Source organism: Delphinus delphis, chromosome 15 (genome assembly GCF_949987515.2).
Source record: "Delphinus delphis chromosome 15, mDelDel1.2, whole genome shotgun sequence".
Classification (NCBI taxonomy): domain Eukaryota; kingdom Metazoa; phylum Chordata; class Mammalia; order Artiodactyla; family Delphinidae; genus Delphinus; species Delphinus delphis.
The window spans coordinates 61,942,995-61,960,650 of NC_082697.1; the positions used below are offsets into that span (position 1 = coordinate 61,942,995).

Sequence of the window (17,656 nt, forward strand, 5' to 3'; positions counted from 1 at the left end):
GCTTGGCTACTTCAGGCTCTCACCTCTTTCCTGGTGCCTGAAGCCATTTTTATTAGAATGCTGATCGCTGTCACAAACGGGCCTGAGCCTTGTGCACTGTGTACTGCCCTTCATGGAAGCAAGCGCTGGACCTTGACCCACCCCTGACCTCGGCCTTCCAACAGCGTCTCCCCCACGGTGCCTGGCGGGTGGAAGTGTGACCAGAAACGCCCGAGGTGTTCCAACAGCTGCTGGGGCAGATTTAGTCCTGAATAAACAAATGGATGAAATGCACCAAATCCTGAGCAAATTCTCCCGGTAGAGCCCAGGAGACCTGGCTCTTCTCATCTCCCTTTTGGAATTGAACTGTGTGCTGGGCGAGGGCTTGTGCCCAGAGAGGCTCTTCCCTGGTGTGGGCTGTGGCTTGTGCATCTGTTCAGACATGATGCTCCCTGGAGCTCATGCATGAGGGTGAAGTAGCAGTTCTCAGTCCTGGCTGCACGTTGGAATCATTTGGGCTGGAGACCACACCAGTGGTTGTGAGGGCAGGGGGAGGTGGGTGTGGTTACAAAATGGCAATTTGAGGGGTCCACGTGGAGACGGAAGCAGTCAGCATCCCGACTGTGGTGGTGGATGCAGGAACCTGTACGTATGATGCAATTACATAGAAGTAAACACACACACACCCAGTGAGTACAAGTAAAACTGGGGAATCTGAACAGGATCGGTGGATTGTACCAATGTCAATTTCCTGATTGTGATATTGAGCTGTCGTCTTTTAAGATGTTACTGTTGGTTTCTCAGGTGAATTCTACCAAACATACAAAGAAGACTCACACCCATCCTTCTCAAACTCTTGCAAAAAATTGAAGAGGAGGGAACACTCCCAAAGATATTCAATGAAGCCACCATCACCCTGATACCAAAACCAGACAAAAAGACCACCAAAAAGGAAAATTACAGGCCAATATCTTTGATGCATATAGATGCAAAAATTCTCAACAAAACATTAGCAAACCAAATCCAGCAACACATAAAAAAGATCATACATCACAACCAAGTGGGATTCGACAAAGTGGGATTCACCCAAGTTCACAAGGACGGTTCAACATATGTAAATCAATGTGATAGGCCATGTAAACAAAAGAAAAGACAAAAACCACACGGTCATCTCAATAGATGCAGAAAAAGCATTTGACAAAATTCAACATCCATTCATGAGAAAAGCTCTTACCAAAGTGCATATAGAGGGAACATGTCTCAAGATAATAAAAGCCATTTATGACAAACCCACAGCCAATATAATACTCAATGATGAAAAGCTGAAAGCCTTCCTGCTAAAATCTGGAACAAGACAAGGATGCCCACTCTCACCTCTTCAACATAGTATTGGAAGTCCTATCCACAGCAATCAGACAAGAAAAAGAAATTAAAAGATACCTACATTGGAAGGGAGGAGGTAAAACTCATTATATGCAGATGATATGGTATATAGAAAACCCTAAAGACTGCACACAAAACTGCTAGAGTTGATAAATTCAGCAAGGTAGTAGGATACAAGATTCACATACAGAAATCAGTTGCATTTCTTTACACCAAAATGAAATATTAGAAAGGGAATGTTTAAAAAAAAAAAAACTTTTAAAATCACAACCCCAAAAATAAAATACTTAGAAATAAACCTTACCAAGGAGGTGAAAGACTTATATGCTGAGAACTATAAAACATTAAAGGAAATTAAAGATGATTCAAAGAAATGGAAAGATATCCCATGCTCTTGGATTGGAAGAATTACTATTGTTCAAATGGCCATACCACCCAAAGCAATCTGTAGATTTAATGCGATCCCTATCAAATTACCCATGACATTATTCACAGAACTAGAAAAAAATAATCCTCAAATTCATATGAAACCATAAAAGACCCAGAATTGCCAAAGCAACCCTGAAGAAAAAGAAAAAAGCAGAAGGCATAATTGTCCCAGACATCAGACAATACTACAAGGCTACAGTAATCAAAATAATATGGTACTGGCACAAAAACAGGCATATGGATCAATGGAACAGAATAGAGAGCCCAGAAATAAACCCACACACCTACAGCCAATTAATCTTCAACAAAGGAGGTAAGAGTATACAATGGGAAAAAGAGTGTCTTCAGCAAGTGGTATTGGGAAAGTTGGATAGCTGCATGTAAATCAATGAAGTTAGAACACATCCTCTCACCATGTACAAAAATAAAATGGCTTAAAGACTTAAACATTAAGACATGACACCATAAAACTTCTAGAAGAGAACATAGGCGAAACATTCTCTGACATAAATCGTACCTATGTCTTCTTAGGTCAGTCTCCCAAGGCAATAGAAATGAAAACAAAAATGAACAAATGAGACCTAATCAATTTACAAGCTTTTGCACAGCAAAGGAAACCATAAGCAAAAGGAGAAGACAACCTACAGAATGAAGAAAACATTTGCAAATGCTGCAACCAACAAGGGCTTAATTTCCAAAATACACACACAGCTCATACAACTCAACAACAAAAAACCCCAAAACAACCCAATCCAAAAATGGGCAGAAGACCTAAATAGACATTTCTCCAGAGAAGAAATACAAATGGCCAATAGGCACATGAAAAGATGCTCAACATTGCTAAATATTAGAGAAATGCAAATCAAAATGCGGTACCACCTCACACCAGTCAGAATGGCCATCATTAAAAAGTCTACAAATAACAAATGCTGGAGAGGATGTGGAGAAAAGGGAACCTTCCTACACTGTTGGTGGGAATGTAAGTTGGTGCAGCCACTGTGGAAAACAGTATGGAGGTTCCTCAGAAAACTAAAAATAAAATTACCATATGATCCAGCAGTCCCACTCCTGAGTATATATCTGGACAAAACTATAATTCAAAAAGATACATGTACCCCTATGTTCATAGCAGCACTATTCACAATAGCCAAGACATGGAAACAACCTAAATGTCCATCGACAGATAAATGGATAAAAAAAGATGTGGTACATATATACAATGGAATATTACTCAGCCATAACAAAGAATGAAATAATGCCATTTGCGTCAACATGGATGCAACTAGAGATTATCATACTAAGTGAAGTAAGTCAGAAGAGAAAGACAAATACCATATGGTGTCACTTATATGTGGAATCTAAAGTATGACACACATGAACCCATCTATGAAACAGAATCATGGACATAGAGAACAGACTCTGCCAAGGGGGAGGGATGGAGCGGGAGGTTGGGGTGAGCAGATGTAAGCTTTTATATATGGAATGGATAAACAACAAGGTCCTGCTGTAGAGCACAGGGAACTATATTCCATATCCTATGATAAAACATAGTGGAAAAGAATATTTTTAAAAAGAATGTATATATATATGTATGACTGAATCACTTTGCTGTACAGCAGTAATTATCACATTGTCAATCAACTATACTTCAAAAATAAAAAAGATGTTCTTATTGGGGAAAAGTAGTAAAGGGTACACAAGTAGTTTTCTGGATTATTTTTTACTGCTTGTCAATCTACAATCATCTCAAAATAAAAGGTTACTCTGTAAAAGGTACACACACCATTGTTCCAGCCCCAGCCCCAGGGATTCTCATTTCATTGGTCTATGGTGGAGCCTGGGCACAGGCAGTTTTTTGGGGTCCCCAGGTGAGTCCAGTGGGCAACCAGGGCAGAGAGCTGCTGTCGACTTTGGCTCCAGGGTAGATGGGGCTGGATGAGCCCTGATCAGGCCGACCTGTGGGTTGCTGTGTCCTCTTGGGTCTGGGGTGATCGGGCATTTTCTCCTCCCAGAGAGCAGAGAGGGGTCTAGACTCAATTCCATGGGGCCACTGATGACCCCGGGTCACTGTGTCTCCAGGGCCTGGCAGACTCTCCGGGTTGGTGGGGCGGGAGGAGGATCCAGGGGCTGGGCTCAGACCAGGCCTGACTCCTGCGCCAGCCTGTAAAACAGGCCCCTCTGGGCCAGCAGCTGGGCCGGGCTGCCGCTCTCTGCCAGCTGCCCCTCGTCCATGACCAGCACCCTGCAAGGGAGAGGGACACAGCCAGCTCTTTGGACCCCAGCCCAGGGTCTTGGCCGCTCTGAATGCCCAGTGTGTCTGCTCTAAGCAAGTCTGGGCTTCCACGCGGCTTACTGACCCCGACGGCCCAGTTGGAAGCATCTGCTGGGCATGTGTCTTCGGGCTTATCCTTCCCCTGTGGGCATCAGTCTTGCCACCTGTACAACGGGCACTTCATAATCTATTCCAGTGCCCTTCCAGCTCTAAACCCTGATGCCTTCCTCTGCCTGCAGGGGTGCCCTGGGGGCCAGCTGCGAGGGGTGGGGTGTGGGGGCCTACCTGGCACAGTCCAGCACGGAGCGCAGGCGGTGGGCGATGAGTAGTACCGTGCACTGCGCAAACCAGCTCCCCAGGGCGGCCTGCATCTGGCGCTCCGTCCCCGGGTCCACAGCAGCCGTGGCCTCATCCAGGATGAGGATCTGGGTTTTCCGGAGAAGGGCACGTGCCAGACACAGGAGCTGCTTCTGGCCTAAGCTGGGAATGAGTGGGACAGGCCAGATGTTTGCACATCAGGACTGACCTGCAGGGGGTGCCCACAAATGTGTCCTCATGGCAGCTGCGGGAGTGGGGGATGTGTGCCTGTGTGTCCCCAGACGTGGGTCCCTAGTCTACAGAGCTGGTAGGAATCCCCATCCTGCCATTTTTGAGCAGAGTGACATTAGGCAAGTCATTGAAACCCTCTGGGCCTCAGTTTCCCCATCTGTGCAATGGCTATCTCTGTTTCTATTCTGTGGTCTTCACTATGTGCCAGACACATCCTATATGCTTATGTATATTAACTCATAAAGACCACAAAGGTAGGTATTGTGTCAATGAGTCCTTCCACACTGGGTTGTGAGGATAAGACAAATCATATAAAAGCCATGCATGTCACAGAGTAAACCCTTCTTTTACTCCAGTTACAGATGAGAAAGTTGAGAGTCAAGGTCACACAGTCAGTGAGCCCCCAGAGCCTGGAGACTCAAGGGTGTTTGGGGCTGTTTCCTGCCATGTTCAGCTTCCTCAGAGTAAACCCTTTAGGGAACCAGGACCTACTACGGCCATGTGGGTGTCAGGTGCCTGGGCTTTGCTCCAGACTCACCACTTATGGGGTAGGTGAGTTGGCAACTCTCAAGCCTCAGATTCCAATTCTGTGAAATGGGATTAGTGAAAGTGCAGCTTTGAGGATTAAAATGAATATTGAAATGAATATTTCTTACATGCCAGGCACTGTTGCAACAACTTTACACATAGCACTCATTTAATCCTTGCACAGATAGGCAGGTTCTAACTATTATTCCCATTTTACAGATAAGGAAACTGAGGCACTGAAGATTAAGCAACCTGCCCAAGATCCTACAACTATGTCTATGCTCCTGGCTACCAAGCCCTGCTGCCCTTCTAGTGCCATTACCACCCACGGTCCCTCACCCTAACATCTTCTGGGTCAGGTGGGTTTTAGAATCCAGAATGTCTTGACTTTTAAAAAGGCACACACCTGTACATCTGTGTTCACAGCAGCACTATTCACAATAGCCAAAAGGTAGAAACAACCCAAGCGTCCATCAATGGATGAACGGATAAGAAAAATGTGGTCTATCCATACAATGGAATATTATTCAGCCTTAAAACTGGAGGAAATTCTGGCACATGTTACATCATGGATGAACACGGAGGACATTATGCTGTGTGAGATAAGCCAGTCACAAAAAGACAAATACTATAATATTCCACCTAAATGAAGTACCTAGAGAAACAAAGTGAAATGGGGGCTGGTGGGAGGGAAGAATAAAGAATTGTTGTTTAATGGCTACAGAATTTCGGTTTCACAAAATGAAAAGGTTCTGGAGGTTTATTGCACAATGATGTGAATGTACTGAACACTATGGAATTGGACACTAAAAAATGGTTAAGATGCTATGTGTATTTTACTACGATTTCTTAAAGCTTTTAAAGGCGTACACCCTATGTTACTTGACGACCCCAGTGAGCGTGGGGTTAGCACCCAATATCAAACACAGTATCTTTGCAGCAAAATAAATGCTGAGTGAGATAAATACAGACCAGAAGTAGCCTCGTGTCAGTAGAGGTTGAGTTTTGCCACCAAATAAACTTAGAAACAAATTTAGGAAAAAGAAAAAATATCTCTTGATATTCAGAGATTGTGTTGGAGTTTGGAACGGCTGATGAGGGATGGGATTTGTACTGTGATTAGGAATAGAATGGGGTTGATCATCCTATGTGGGGAGGTGACTTCCAGGGCATATTACCCTGGGGGGGACCTTGGCCACACCTGCCTCTCCCCCAGCATCTCACAGGGTTTGGCTGGGGTGCGGCGACCCTACCTCAGGTTGTCGCCTTGGTCGGCACACTCATAGTGCAGCTGGCCGGGCAGGCTGGCCACCGCGGCTCTGAGCTGCACCGTCTCCAGGGCCGCCCAGATGGCTTCGTCTGAGTGCTCGTGTAGCATGTCGAGGTTCATTCGCAGAGAGCCGGGGAACAGGATGGGGTCCTGGCCGGAAGGGACAGTGGGTCAGAGCTGGGCCAGCCATGCCTCCCACCTATCCCCCTCCCCCCACCTCTGCCCACCCCTCCCCAGGCCTCACCTGGGGGATGATGGTGATCCTGGACCGAAGTGTGTGCAGCCCCACTTGGGCGATGGGGACCCCGTCGATCCAGATCCCGCCCTCAGCCGCCTCTAGGAGCCGCAGCAGGCCCCCAGCCAGGGAGGACTTTCCTGCCCCTGTCCTGCCGACGATGCCCACCTGCCGGGGGATGGGGGAGTAAGGCCCATTCTGACCAGGCCCGGCCAGAAGGCAGGCCATAGCCCGCAGGGTTCCTGGGCATGTCTTTGCTAGATGTTTCCCCTGCACCCAAGACCCATCCATCTATCCATCATCCTTTGAGCATCCATCCTTCCATCTGTCCATCTGTCCATATATCCATTCATCAATCCATCCAACCTTCTGTCTGTGCATTCTTCTCTATCTTCCCCTCATCCTGATACACCTCTCCCATCTTTTCATCCACTTCCCCACCCTTCCTCCTATTCCTTCATCCTTCCCCTTCCTTCCATCCATACCCTCATCCTTCCCTCTGTCCTTCATCCTTCCTTCCACACACCATCCTTCCATCCATATTCCTATCCTGCCTTCCATCTCTCATCCTTTCTTCCACTCCATCCTATCCATCCATTCATCCTTCCATCCATGCCTCTTTCTTCTTTCCATCCAGCCCCCAATCCCAGCCATCCATCCTTCATCCTTCCATCTATCTGCCCATCTTTCTATCCATCCCCCATCCTTCCTTGACACTTGGTGGGGGTTCAACACTCTTTGTTTAATAAGTGAACGAAGCATGTGTGTCGCCCACTGTATGACAGGCACTCTTTTAGGCACCAGGAATACAGAAATTAAGGAGTCCTTGCTCCAAAGGGCTCACCATCTGGTCTTGGAAACAGTGCACCTGAGTAAACTTGAATACAGTGTGATGAACAAGCACTCTCTATAACCAGGCTCTGGCCTGCAGCAATGGAGGTAAGCATGGAGGTGCTGCTGTTCATGTTGCCTGGGATGGAGGTTGATGGGGTAATCAGAGAAGGCTTCATGGAGGAGAAGATACTTGAGTGGAATCTTGAAGGATGACTAGGAGTTCAGGGAGGGGGAAGATGCCGGGTGAACCACACCAACTGCTAGCCTGTAAGCTCCTCGAGGGCAGCACCATGTACCCACCTGGCCCAGAGGCTGCTGCTCCACAAATGTTGGCTAAGCCCTGGCAGGGCAATGAATGAAGTGGAGAAAGGGCCTTGAATGCCAAGCTCAGGAGTTTGGGCTTTACCAGAAGGAAGCTGGGAGAGAGAGGAAGGTCTGGAGCAGGGAAATGACATGCTCAAATCAAGATCACAGGAGAATAGATTGGAGGGGGTGAAACAGGAAGCTGAGGGCCTGGAGCAGTGGAGGGGAGGGCAGGGAGGAAGTGTCACCAGGTGGGGAGGGCAGAGAAGGATTCAATGAAGCAGCCTGACTAATCATCTGTAAATGAGGTGATATTAGGTGTGTTGTCAGAGTGAAAATGCAAATAATAATGAATAAAAGCATTGGTGAGCACTTCTGTAGCATTTGCTATGTGCCAGGCACTGTTCCAGGCAGTTTCTATGTATTAACCCAGGTAAACTTCTCAACAACTCTATGAGGTTGACATTATTATTCCCACTTTACAGATGGGAAACTGAGACCAAGGCATGCAGTGACTTGTCCAAAGTCAGGCACGGCAAAGCAAGGAACTGAGCCCATGCAAACTGGATAAGTATGTGGAACATTCAGCACCTCACCCAGCACATAGTAGGTGTTCAACTAATGATAGAGAAAGAAGAAAGAAGTTGGGGTGATGCCTCCTCATCTGGGACACCAAGGTGGGTGGGTTTCACCAAGATGGAAGCAGGTTTGGGGAAGATGATAAGTTCCCTTTAGGGCGTGGTGGGTCTGAAGACTGGGGGACCTGAGGTGCGGACGTGGAGCAGGCAGCCGGTGCTCAGGACCTGGACTCTGGGTGATGCCCAGCCTGGCCACGGCCCTGAGGCCTCTCCAGCCGCCCTGTGGCCTGGCCACCACGAGGAGGAAGTTGTAGGTGAGCCGCTCACCTTCTCTCCTGCGTGGATCTTGAAGGACACTCCCCGCACGGCCAGCGGGAGCTCGGGTCGGTATCTCAGCCCAAAGTCCCGGAACTCGATCTGCCCCCCACAAGGCCAGGGGGGCCGGGCCGCACAGGTGGCCGGCCTCCAGGGTGCCTAGGGCAGGAGGGGACATTGGGTCAGAGGAGCCTTTCTCCAGGCTTCTCACAAAAGAGCCTGCCTCTCTGACCCTCAGTTTCCTCTTCTGTAAAGTGGGCTTATTTACTGCTACTTTACAGGGTTGTTATGGGGCATGGAATGCAGCAAGGCTAAAAACAAATAATATTTGGTATAGTGAAAATAAAAAAATAATGATGTTGGCTACTCTTTATCTATTTTTGTTATTAGCCATTATTAATTTTCAAATATTCTCTCTTTCGCTAGTAGAGGTAGACACTCTCCTTTTAGGGAAAAGGGCAAGTCTGTGCAGTGGGGAGACCAGTGCTGCCATTTGCTATTCCTGTGACCTTGAACAGGTCACTCCACTCCCTTGAGCCTTGGTTTCCCCATCTGTGAAATGGGGCTAATTAGAGTGTGGACATGTATTGAGTGTTTGCGGTGTGCCAGACACTGTATGAAGTCCTTTATTGTGGGATGACCTCCTAGTACACCCAGCACCGTTACGTTGCTGCTATGTTTCTCTACTGTTCCTGCTGTTCTGTTTCAGTAGTGCTATCGTGTTACTGTTGTGCTGCTGTCATGTTTCTATAATGTTGCTACCAAGCTGCTGTTATGTTACTGTCATGTTGCTGTTACTCCTGGTCCCCTGTCACTCAGAGTGCCCTGCCTTGCCATTCAGAGGAACCAGGATTTGACCTCGTCTCAGACCCTACCCTCTTAACCATTCCTGCCACCTTGGCTGTGACTGCAGTCTGCAGTGGTGGGGGCTCTAAAGCCGGTGGCAGATGTCAACATGGGTCCACCGTCCTCTGCTGTAAGTCCTGGATGGTGCCCGCTCCCCCTCCATCTCTTGCCCATCACCTCCTTGGGCGTCTGGGCGTAGTCCTTCAATCGTTCCACCGACACGATGCTGCTCTCCAGGTCTGTCCAGCTGCGAACAGCCCACTGCAGCGTCTGGGTCACCTGGTTCGAGAAGACACCTCAGGACAGCTTCAGCAAGGCCACCCCACAGGTGAGGCAGGGGCTGGGAGGCGGGACCCGGAGCAGACGAGGGGGCAGAATTTGGCTGTAGCCACAAGGATCCCTCTTTTCCTTTAGTTGAACTGGAGTATATGGACCAGAAAGGAGCCCTCGGACATCAGCTTATCCAACCCTTCTTGAAACAGGTAGGGAGACAGGACCAGAGAAGGTGTGTGGCCCTCTCAAGGACACCCAGCAGGATCCAGCCCAAAGACTTCCATTCAGAGAGGTTTCCCTCCACTTAACACTGATTTCCCACTTGGTACCACACCAAGCTCCTCCCCAGAGTCTGCTCGCCCTGCCCCCACCCCTTCCCAACCTCATTTCCCTCCAGTTTTGTCCTCACACTCTCTCCAGCCACACCGCTTTCTTGTTGTTCCTCTAACACACCAGTCGCACCCCTCCCGCCATCGCAGGGCCTTTCCTCCTGCTGTTCCCTCCACCAGGACTGCTCCTCCCCTATTCCCCCACTTCCTTTAGGCCACAGATCTCAAGCCCCCTTCTCAGAGAGGTCTTCTGGGCCATGCAAAAGAAAAGCACCCTCCCCCCAATCATGTTCCCTCCTGTTACTTGCTTTAGCCTTAAGCTTAGTTGCCTCAACTGTAAAATGAGGACAGTAATAGTACCCCTGGTGGGCTTGTGGGCAGGATTAAATGAGCTAATATTTATAAAGCTCTTAGAACAATGTCTCATTCATAATGAATGCTATTTACATATATGTATATATATATATATATTTTTTCCTTTACAGATGTCATAACCTGACATTAAATATTGTTATTAATAGTTAACAAAACGTTAACAATGCACTGGAAATGGACTCTGTCTACTTTATCTCAATGAGTCTTTATAGTGTCTGAAGTGAAGGGATTACTGCCCATTTTTCAGAGGAGCACAGCGAGGCTCCAAGGTCCAGCCTAGGCTCTTGCAGAGCCGTGTCTTCCTCACTGGTTGGTAGTTTGGACTCAGGTCCTTGAAGGTCCCACTGGCGGAGGTCTGTGTCCATTCTGCCCGCACCCCAGAGCCCAGGTTGGGGTGTCGGAAGTACCTGCAGGGCGGCTGAGACAGAGAAGCCCACGAGGCCGGGGCTGAGGTGGGCCTTGCTCAGGACTGCGCACAGGGCGGCCGCAAACACCAGCCCATTCCCCACGAGCTCCAGGTTGGAAGCGAGCCACCTGCGAGGGGACAGGTAAGAGTGGGGTCAGTGGGGCCTCTCTGTGCTACCTGCCTCCCTGGGCACAAGGCCTGGACAGCATGCCGGCTCGAGTGCCCATGGGGTCCCGGCAATGGTCTCCTCCACACCCAGGCCCCACAGTAGGTGCTCAAGTAAGCTCTGCTGTGCTGCCACTTTTCTGTCCCCAGGCTATGCCAAGCCATGTCCCCTGTGTTCCCCCTGCCTGAATCCGACCTCCTTCTTCACATGGCCAACATCTTACCCTCACACAGCCAGCTCAAGCCTCACCTCCTCAGAGAGCCCTCAGGACGACTCCTCCCTTTTATCACTCTGTATAGCTAAACTAGTTAATCAGTCCTTGACTGTCGGCCTGCATCAGCAGGCTCATGAGGGCAGCAACTTTGTCTTTTTTTTTAATTAACTAATTAATTAATATTTCATTTTTGGCTGCATTGGGTCTTCATTGCTGTGCGTGGGCTTCCTCTAGTTGCAGCGTGTGGGGGCCACTCCTCGTTGAGATGCGCGGGCTTATTGCGGTGGCTTCTCTTGTCGCGGAGCATGGGCTGTAGGCGTGCGGGCTTCAGTAGTTGTGGCACGTGGGCTTCAGTAGTTTTGGCTCGTGGACTCTAGAGTGCAGACTCAGTAGTTGTGGCGCATGGGCTTAGTTGGTCCGCGTCATGTGGGATCTTCCCGGCCCAGGGCTCGAACCTGTGTCACCTGCACTGGCATGTGGATTCTTAACTACTGCACCAGCAGGGAAGTCCATCAACTTTTGTCTTGTTCATGGCTCTGTCCCCAGGACCCAGCACAGGACTGAGCACGTAGTAGGTTCTCAACAAATACATATTGAATGGATGAGGAAATTGAATTCCTACTTCTTTTTCCTTTTATTGAATTCCTACTTGACCATTCATTCATGCATTCATTCAGCAGATATGTATTCAGCACCTACTGTGTGCCATGCATGCTGGAGATGCTGGGGACACAGCCGCAAACCAAACAGATAAAAATCCCTGTCTTCAGGGAACTCTGGGCTTCACTGCATATAACACCTAGTCCTCTTAACAACCCCACGATGGGAGGACTGTTGTCCCCATTGGACAGATGAGGACACCAGAAGGGTTAGGTACTTGCCCAAGTCCACAAACATAACAAACACCGGGATTTGAAGCCACATCTGCCTGACTGAGGGTCTGCCACTTCCTAGATGGCTGACCTTGGGGGAGTCCCTTCACTTCTCCGAACCCCAGTTTACCCATCTGTGGGATGAAGTAACGTCTGGCTCGTTATAGTTGTGAGGATTAAATGAGATACACCCATCGTATATGGCGCAGAAATCATTGACCCTTCCACAAAGTAGGTGCTTTGTAAATGTTTGTAAGGTCCCTCCTCCCTAGGCTAGGACCCCAGGAAGGGGCAGGGCAGCTCACCCAGAAGGCATATGGCATTGAGACACTGCCCACAGCTGCAGGGCCTCATAGCCCCAGCTGGCTGGAGATCTGGGCAGAAAGAAGGAAGGAACTGACATTTATTGAATTCACACCCACTGTGTGCTTGACCCTCTCCACACTCTGGCACCAGACTGACTGGATTCAAATCCTCACTCCACCATGTATTTGCAGTGTGGCCCTGGGCAAGTTCCTAAATCTCTCTGTGCCTAAGATTCATCATCTATAAAAGGGTCTCTGCCTGGTGGAGTTGTTAATAGGATTAAATAAATTAATCCACAGAGGATGCTGAGGACTGTGCTGGGCATGTGGTAAGCACATTACAAGGATTAGCTGTGAGTGTATTTGTTTAATCTCAGTAGCCACTCCATGAGTGCAAACTCACTTTGACAAATGAGGCTCAGAGAGGTTATGTGACTTGCCCAAGATCATCCAGCTAGTAAGTTGCAGAGCTGGGATTTGCACCTGTGTCTGTCTGTGCTCAAAACTTGTGTTCTTATTCTTGCTTAGTACCGAAAGGAGGCCGAGGATGCTTATGTAGCTCCTTTGTCACCAAGGCAACAGAGGCTGGTCTAGTGGCCTGGCAACAGAGGCTTCTTCCCTTTTGCTGACACCTGTACTTCCTGCCCATCTGTGGTTGGGGATCCCTCAGGCCAAGGTCCATCTGCTCACACTGTGAGCCATGTGCACCCATGGGGTCTAGGCTCTGCTTTACCCTCGACTCGCTGTGTGACCTTGAGCAGGCCACGTGACCTCTCTGACCACACAGTATGACCTTAGGTCTCATCCTCTGGGGACACAGAAGGATTATAGGTTCTTCTCTGCCCCCTTCCTACCTGTCAGCCACCAGCCGCGGGAAACTGACTCTCTGGCTTTCATCCATGTGTGCGTCGTTCTGAGCCACAAAGCAGCCCTGGACCCGGAAGGCCCTGACCACTGCTCCGCCCTGGAATGTCTCGGCCACATGGGAACACACGGATGAGTACCTGGCTGATTCCAGGCGTCTGAGCTGGCATGAGCTGGCCACATACAGGCTCTGAAGTGGGACAGTGGGGAGCAGAGAGGTCACAAACACAGAGAGACAGTTTGAGAAGCATAGGGAGCTCTGTTACCAGCTTGCTGTGTGACCTTGGGTCAGTGGCTTCTCTTCTCTGGGCTCCAATTTCCTTGTAGAATCAGAGTTCCATGGGTCTTTTTAAAAATCACCTGAGAATCTTCAAAAACTCCCAATGCCTCACCCCCGAACTATTGAATCAGAATCTCTGGTGGCATCAACCTCTCTGGTGGCATCACCTTGGCCTTGGAATTTTTAAAAAGCCTTCGAGTGATTCTCATGTACGGCCAGGATGGAGTCTGGTCTATTTACTATAGACCTAGTCTATAGTAAATATCTCATTCTCAGCTCTAAGGCCAACTGCTTCACTTAGGGCCAGTCATTGTGGGAACAAAGCCACAAAGGGCAAGGAAGGCAGCTTGACAAGTCAAATTCATTCACTTAACTCGAAGGTTACATGCCAGGTGCTGCGAACACCATGACGCACAAACAATATATATCGTTATTTGGTTTGAGGTTGGAAGCTGTCTGCGGCTGGCAGGCAGGAAAGAACCTGCATTTGCTGATCACCCAGGCTGCATGCCAGGCGCTTTCCAAATACAGTTGACCCTCGAACAACATGGGCTTGAACTGCACAGGTCCACTTATTTGTGGATACTTTTCAATAGTAAATACTACAGTGCTACGTTCTGCACTTGGTTGAATCTGTGGCTATGGAGGAACTGTGTATGCAGAGGGCCAGCTATAACTTCTAAGCAGATTTTTAATTGCAAGGAGGGTCAGTGCCCCTAATCCCCACGTCGTTCAAGGGTCAACTGCAGTATTCAGTCATTGTGAGGTGGGCATTAGGGTCGTTCACAGTTTATAGGTAAGAACACCAGAGGCTCAGAGGGATTAAGCAGCTGGTCTAAGCCTCTATAGCAAGCAAGTGGCAGGACCTGGATTCAAACACATCTCTGTCCGACTCCAAAGCTCTAGAGAAGCAGTTCCTCCCCCAGGTCAAGAGGCTATAGAAAAGACTTGGGATAGTTGTGGAGGGCAGCGATGGCCATGGTTTTTGTCTGGCTACCATGTTTTGTTTTGTTTTTTCTACTTCTGATTTTTGTCTGGCTACCATGGTTTCTTCTACTTCTGATTTCCTTGGTGGGGATGGGGGGTTGGCGGTCAATCATGAGACCTGGTCATGGAGGTAGTCACATGACACAGCCCTGCTAGGCAGAGTAAACTATTCCTTTGGTCACAGTGATGAGCTCAGGGATGACACATGCCTCATGAAAGGCCAATCAGAATCTTCCCTGGGATGGATGTGTGAATGCTGAGCTGGAGAAAAGTTGCTTTGTGTCGGGGGTTGCTGAGGTGGGAGGCTGTGAGTATAGGGTTGCAAGGGGGCCATCAGACCTGCCCCCTAGAAAAGGAGTGTGTGCAAAGTTAGGCCAAGCAGAGCTGAGCCAGTGATTCTTAAATATTAGCATGCATCAGAATTACCTGGAAGGTTCATTAAAACCCAGATTTCTGGGCCGCAGCTCCATAGTATCTGAGTCAGTAGGTCTTGAATGGGGCCTGAGAATGTGCATTTCTAACTAGTTCCCAGGTGAAACTGATGCTGCTGGTCTGATACCACACTTCAAGAACCACTGAGGGAAGATATGGAAAGAGTGACAGCGTCCTAGTAAGAGCTGACCCCCTGCACCCTGGGAGCATAAGCCATTAATTCTGTTCTTGTGTTTAAGCTAATTTAAGTTGGTCTCTGGTTCTGGCAACTGAAAGAGTCGAGCCTAATACAACGGTCTTTGAGAGCTTGCAATGCCTTCTTGGTTTCCAGATCACTGAGGAAGAGAGAGCTGATTTCAGCAACAGCAGCAGGATAAACTGTTAGACGTTAAGAACTTTGATGTGAACATTTGGGAGACAGAGATGAGAGTAAGTGTTAGAAACAGACTGTGGTGTCTCTGTCTCTGAGAATTCTTCTAGGGGCAGCTCCTAGATGTCCAGCTGGGCAGAACTTCTTACACTGAGTCCTGCCCAGAGACAGGGGACTGGTGGAGGTGACCTCGGCTGGCCCCAGGAGCCTCTCCAACCTCCCCTTACCTGAAACCCAGCATAGAAGAGCAGCAGTGGCACAATGGCCACGACAGCCAGCGGGGTGGTCACTGTCACCACCAGGCCAACCTCCAGGAGTCCGAAGGCATACATCAGTAGAGACCGGAATTTGTCTGGGATGTCCACGTCTACTATGTCTGTCTCTTTGGAGAAGCGGTTCAGCAGGTTCCCAATGGGCGTCCGCTCAAAGAAGCCAATAGGAGACTGTGCTACGTCCCACAGGAGCCCCCGGAAGAGCAGGCTGGATGCCCGGATCCCTCCTAGGAGCACTGTGGCCATGGAGGCAAAGAGCCCGATTGCTGGGGAGAGAGAAGGGGTCAAGGCATAAGGGCTGGAGACCCCCATCACCCTGTGGTGGCTATGTTATGAACTGGCCGCCCTGATTTATCCTTTGATGGGACCACCATGCAGTGGGTTAAATAGTGTCTCCCCCCAAATTCATGTCCACCAGGAACCTCAGAATGTGACCTTATTTGGAAAGACAGCCTTTGGGGCTTCCCTGATGGCACAGTGGTTGAGAGTCCGCCTGCCGATGCAGGGGACACGGGTTCGTGCCCCGGTCTGGGAAGATCCCACATGCTGCGGAGCGGCTGGGCCCGTGAGCCATGGCCGCTGAGCCTGCGCGTCCGGAGCCTGTGCTCCGCAACGAGAGAGGCCACGCGTACCGCAAAAAAAAAAAAAAAAAAGAGGGCGTTTGAAGATGTTATTAGTGAAAGAGCTTGAGGTGAAATCCTGGATTTAGGGCGGCTTCTAAATCTGATGACTAGTGTCCTTATAAGAAGAGGAGAGGACACACAGAGACACAGAGAAGAAGATGATGTGAAGACGGAGACAGAGACTGGAGTGATACACCACAAGCCCAGGAATGCCAAGGATGGCTGGCAACCAGCAGAAGCTAGGAGAAAGGCATGGGACAGTTTCTCCTTCAGAGCCTCCAAGAGGGACCAATTTTTGCTGACACCTTGATTTTGGACTTCTGGCTTCAGAACTGTGAGAGAATAAAAATTTCTGTTGTTCTAAGCTACCAAGTTTGTGGTAATCCGTTTTATGGCAGCCCTAGGAAACTAATACACCCCCTTCCTCCCAATGCCAATCTGTGTGCTTGGAACAGAGCTAACTTCACTCTCTGTTTCTGGGGTGGGGAAAATTTCATCCCTAGCCAATCCGAACCATTGCAGTTGGCTCGGGGTGAACACATGACCCAAGTCAGGCCAATGAGACCTGGGACTCTGCTGGGACTTCTGGGAAGAGGTACTCACTTTGTGGGATACTATGTTAGCACCAGGGGAAGTAGCCTGCCTGGACAGGAAGCTATCATAGAGGAAGAAAATGAAGCTAATCTTCCAGTATTTGCTGGACCTGTGGATCCAGCCATACCTCAAGCTAGTTACCTATGGATTCCAGTCCACAAGCCAATAAATTCTCTTGTTGCTTAAGCTAGTCTGAGACATATAGTTTTAAATAGTTAGTATATTATACCTGTATAGTTTGTAGCTATATTAACCTCAAATAGAGCAGACTTTAGAGTAAGAAAAGTTATCAGGGATAAAGAGGGGCATTACATAATGATAAAGGGGTCAGTTACTCAAGAAGACTTAACAATCCTTAATGTGTATTGCCTAACAAAAGGGCATCAAAATATGTGAGGCAAAAACTGATAGAACTGCAAGGAGAAATAAATGAATCCATTATCATAGCTGGAGATTTCAACACCCCTCTATCAGAAAAGGCAGAAAATCCAGCAGGGAGAAAATCAGTAAGGACAGAGATGAACTCAACAACACCATCAATCAACTGGATATAATGGACATAAACAGACCACTTCATCTAACAGCAGCAGAACACAAATTCCTAAGCTCACATGAAACATTCACTAAGATAGACCACAATTCTGGACTATAGAATACACCTTAACAAATTTAAAAGAAGAGAAATTTTACAATGTCTGTTCTTAGACCACCGTGGAATTATACTAGAAATAACAAATACCTGGAAAATCCCCAATACTTGAATATTAACACAT

General features: G+C 48.5%; 1 protein-coding gene across 1 annotated transcript in view; it reads right to left on the reverse strand.

The window, feature by feature from the left end:
- Positions 1-2,328: 2,328 nt before the first annotated feature.
- ABCC6 (ATP binding cassette subfamily C member 6) overlaps positions 2,329-17,656 on the reverse strand; it is a 57,391-nt gene continuing 42,063 nt past the window's right edge. Inside the window, exons 23-31 of the mRNA XM_060031812.1 lie at positions 15,622-15,932; positions 13,316-13,515; positions 10,906-11,032; positions 9,699-9,800; positions 8,688-8,834; positions 6,655-6,813; positions 6,394-6,560; positions 4,349-4,543; positions 2,329-4,033 (exon numbers count right to left, since the gene is read on the reverse strand). Coding sequence (XP_059887795.1) covers positions 3,925-4,033; positions 4,349-4,543; positions 6,394-6,560; positions 6,655-6,813; positions 8,688-8,834; positions 9,699-9,800; positions 10,906-11,032; positions 13,316-13,515; positions 15,622-15,932 — 1,517 coding nt within the window. The 3' untranslated portion in view covers positions 2,329-3,924. The remainder of the gene's footprint in view (positions 4,034-4,348; positions 4,544-6,393; positions 6,561-6,654; positions 6,814-8,687; positions 8,835-9,698; positions 9,801-10,905; positions 11,033-13,315; positions 13,516-15,621; positions 15,933-17,656) is intronic.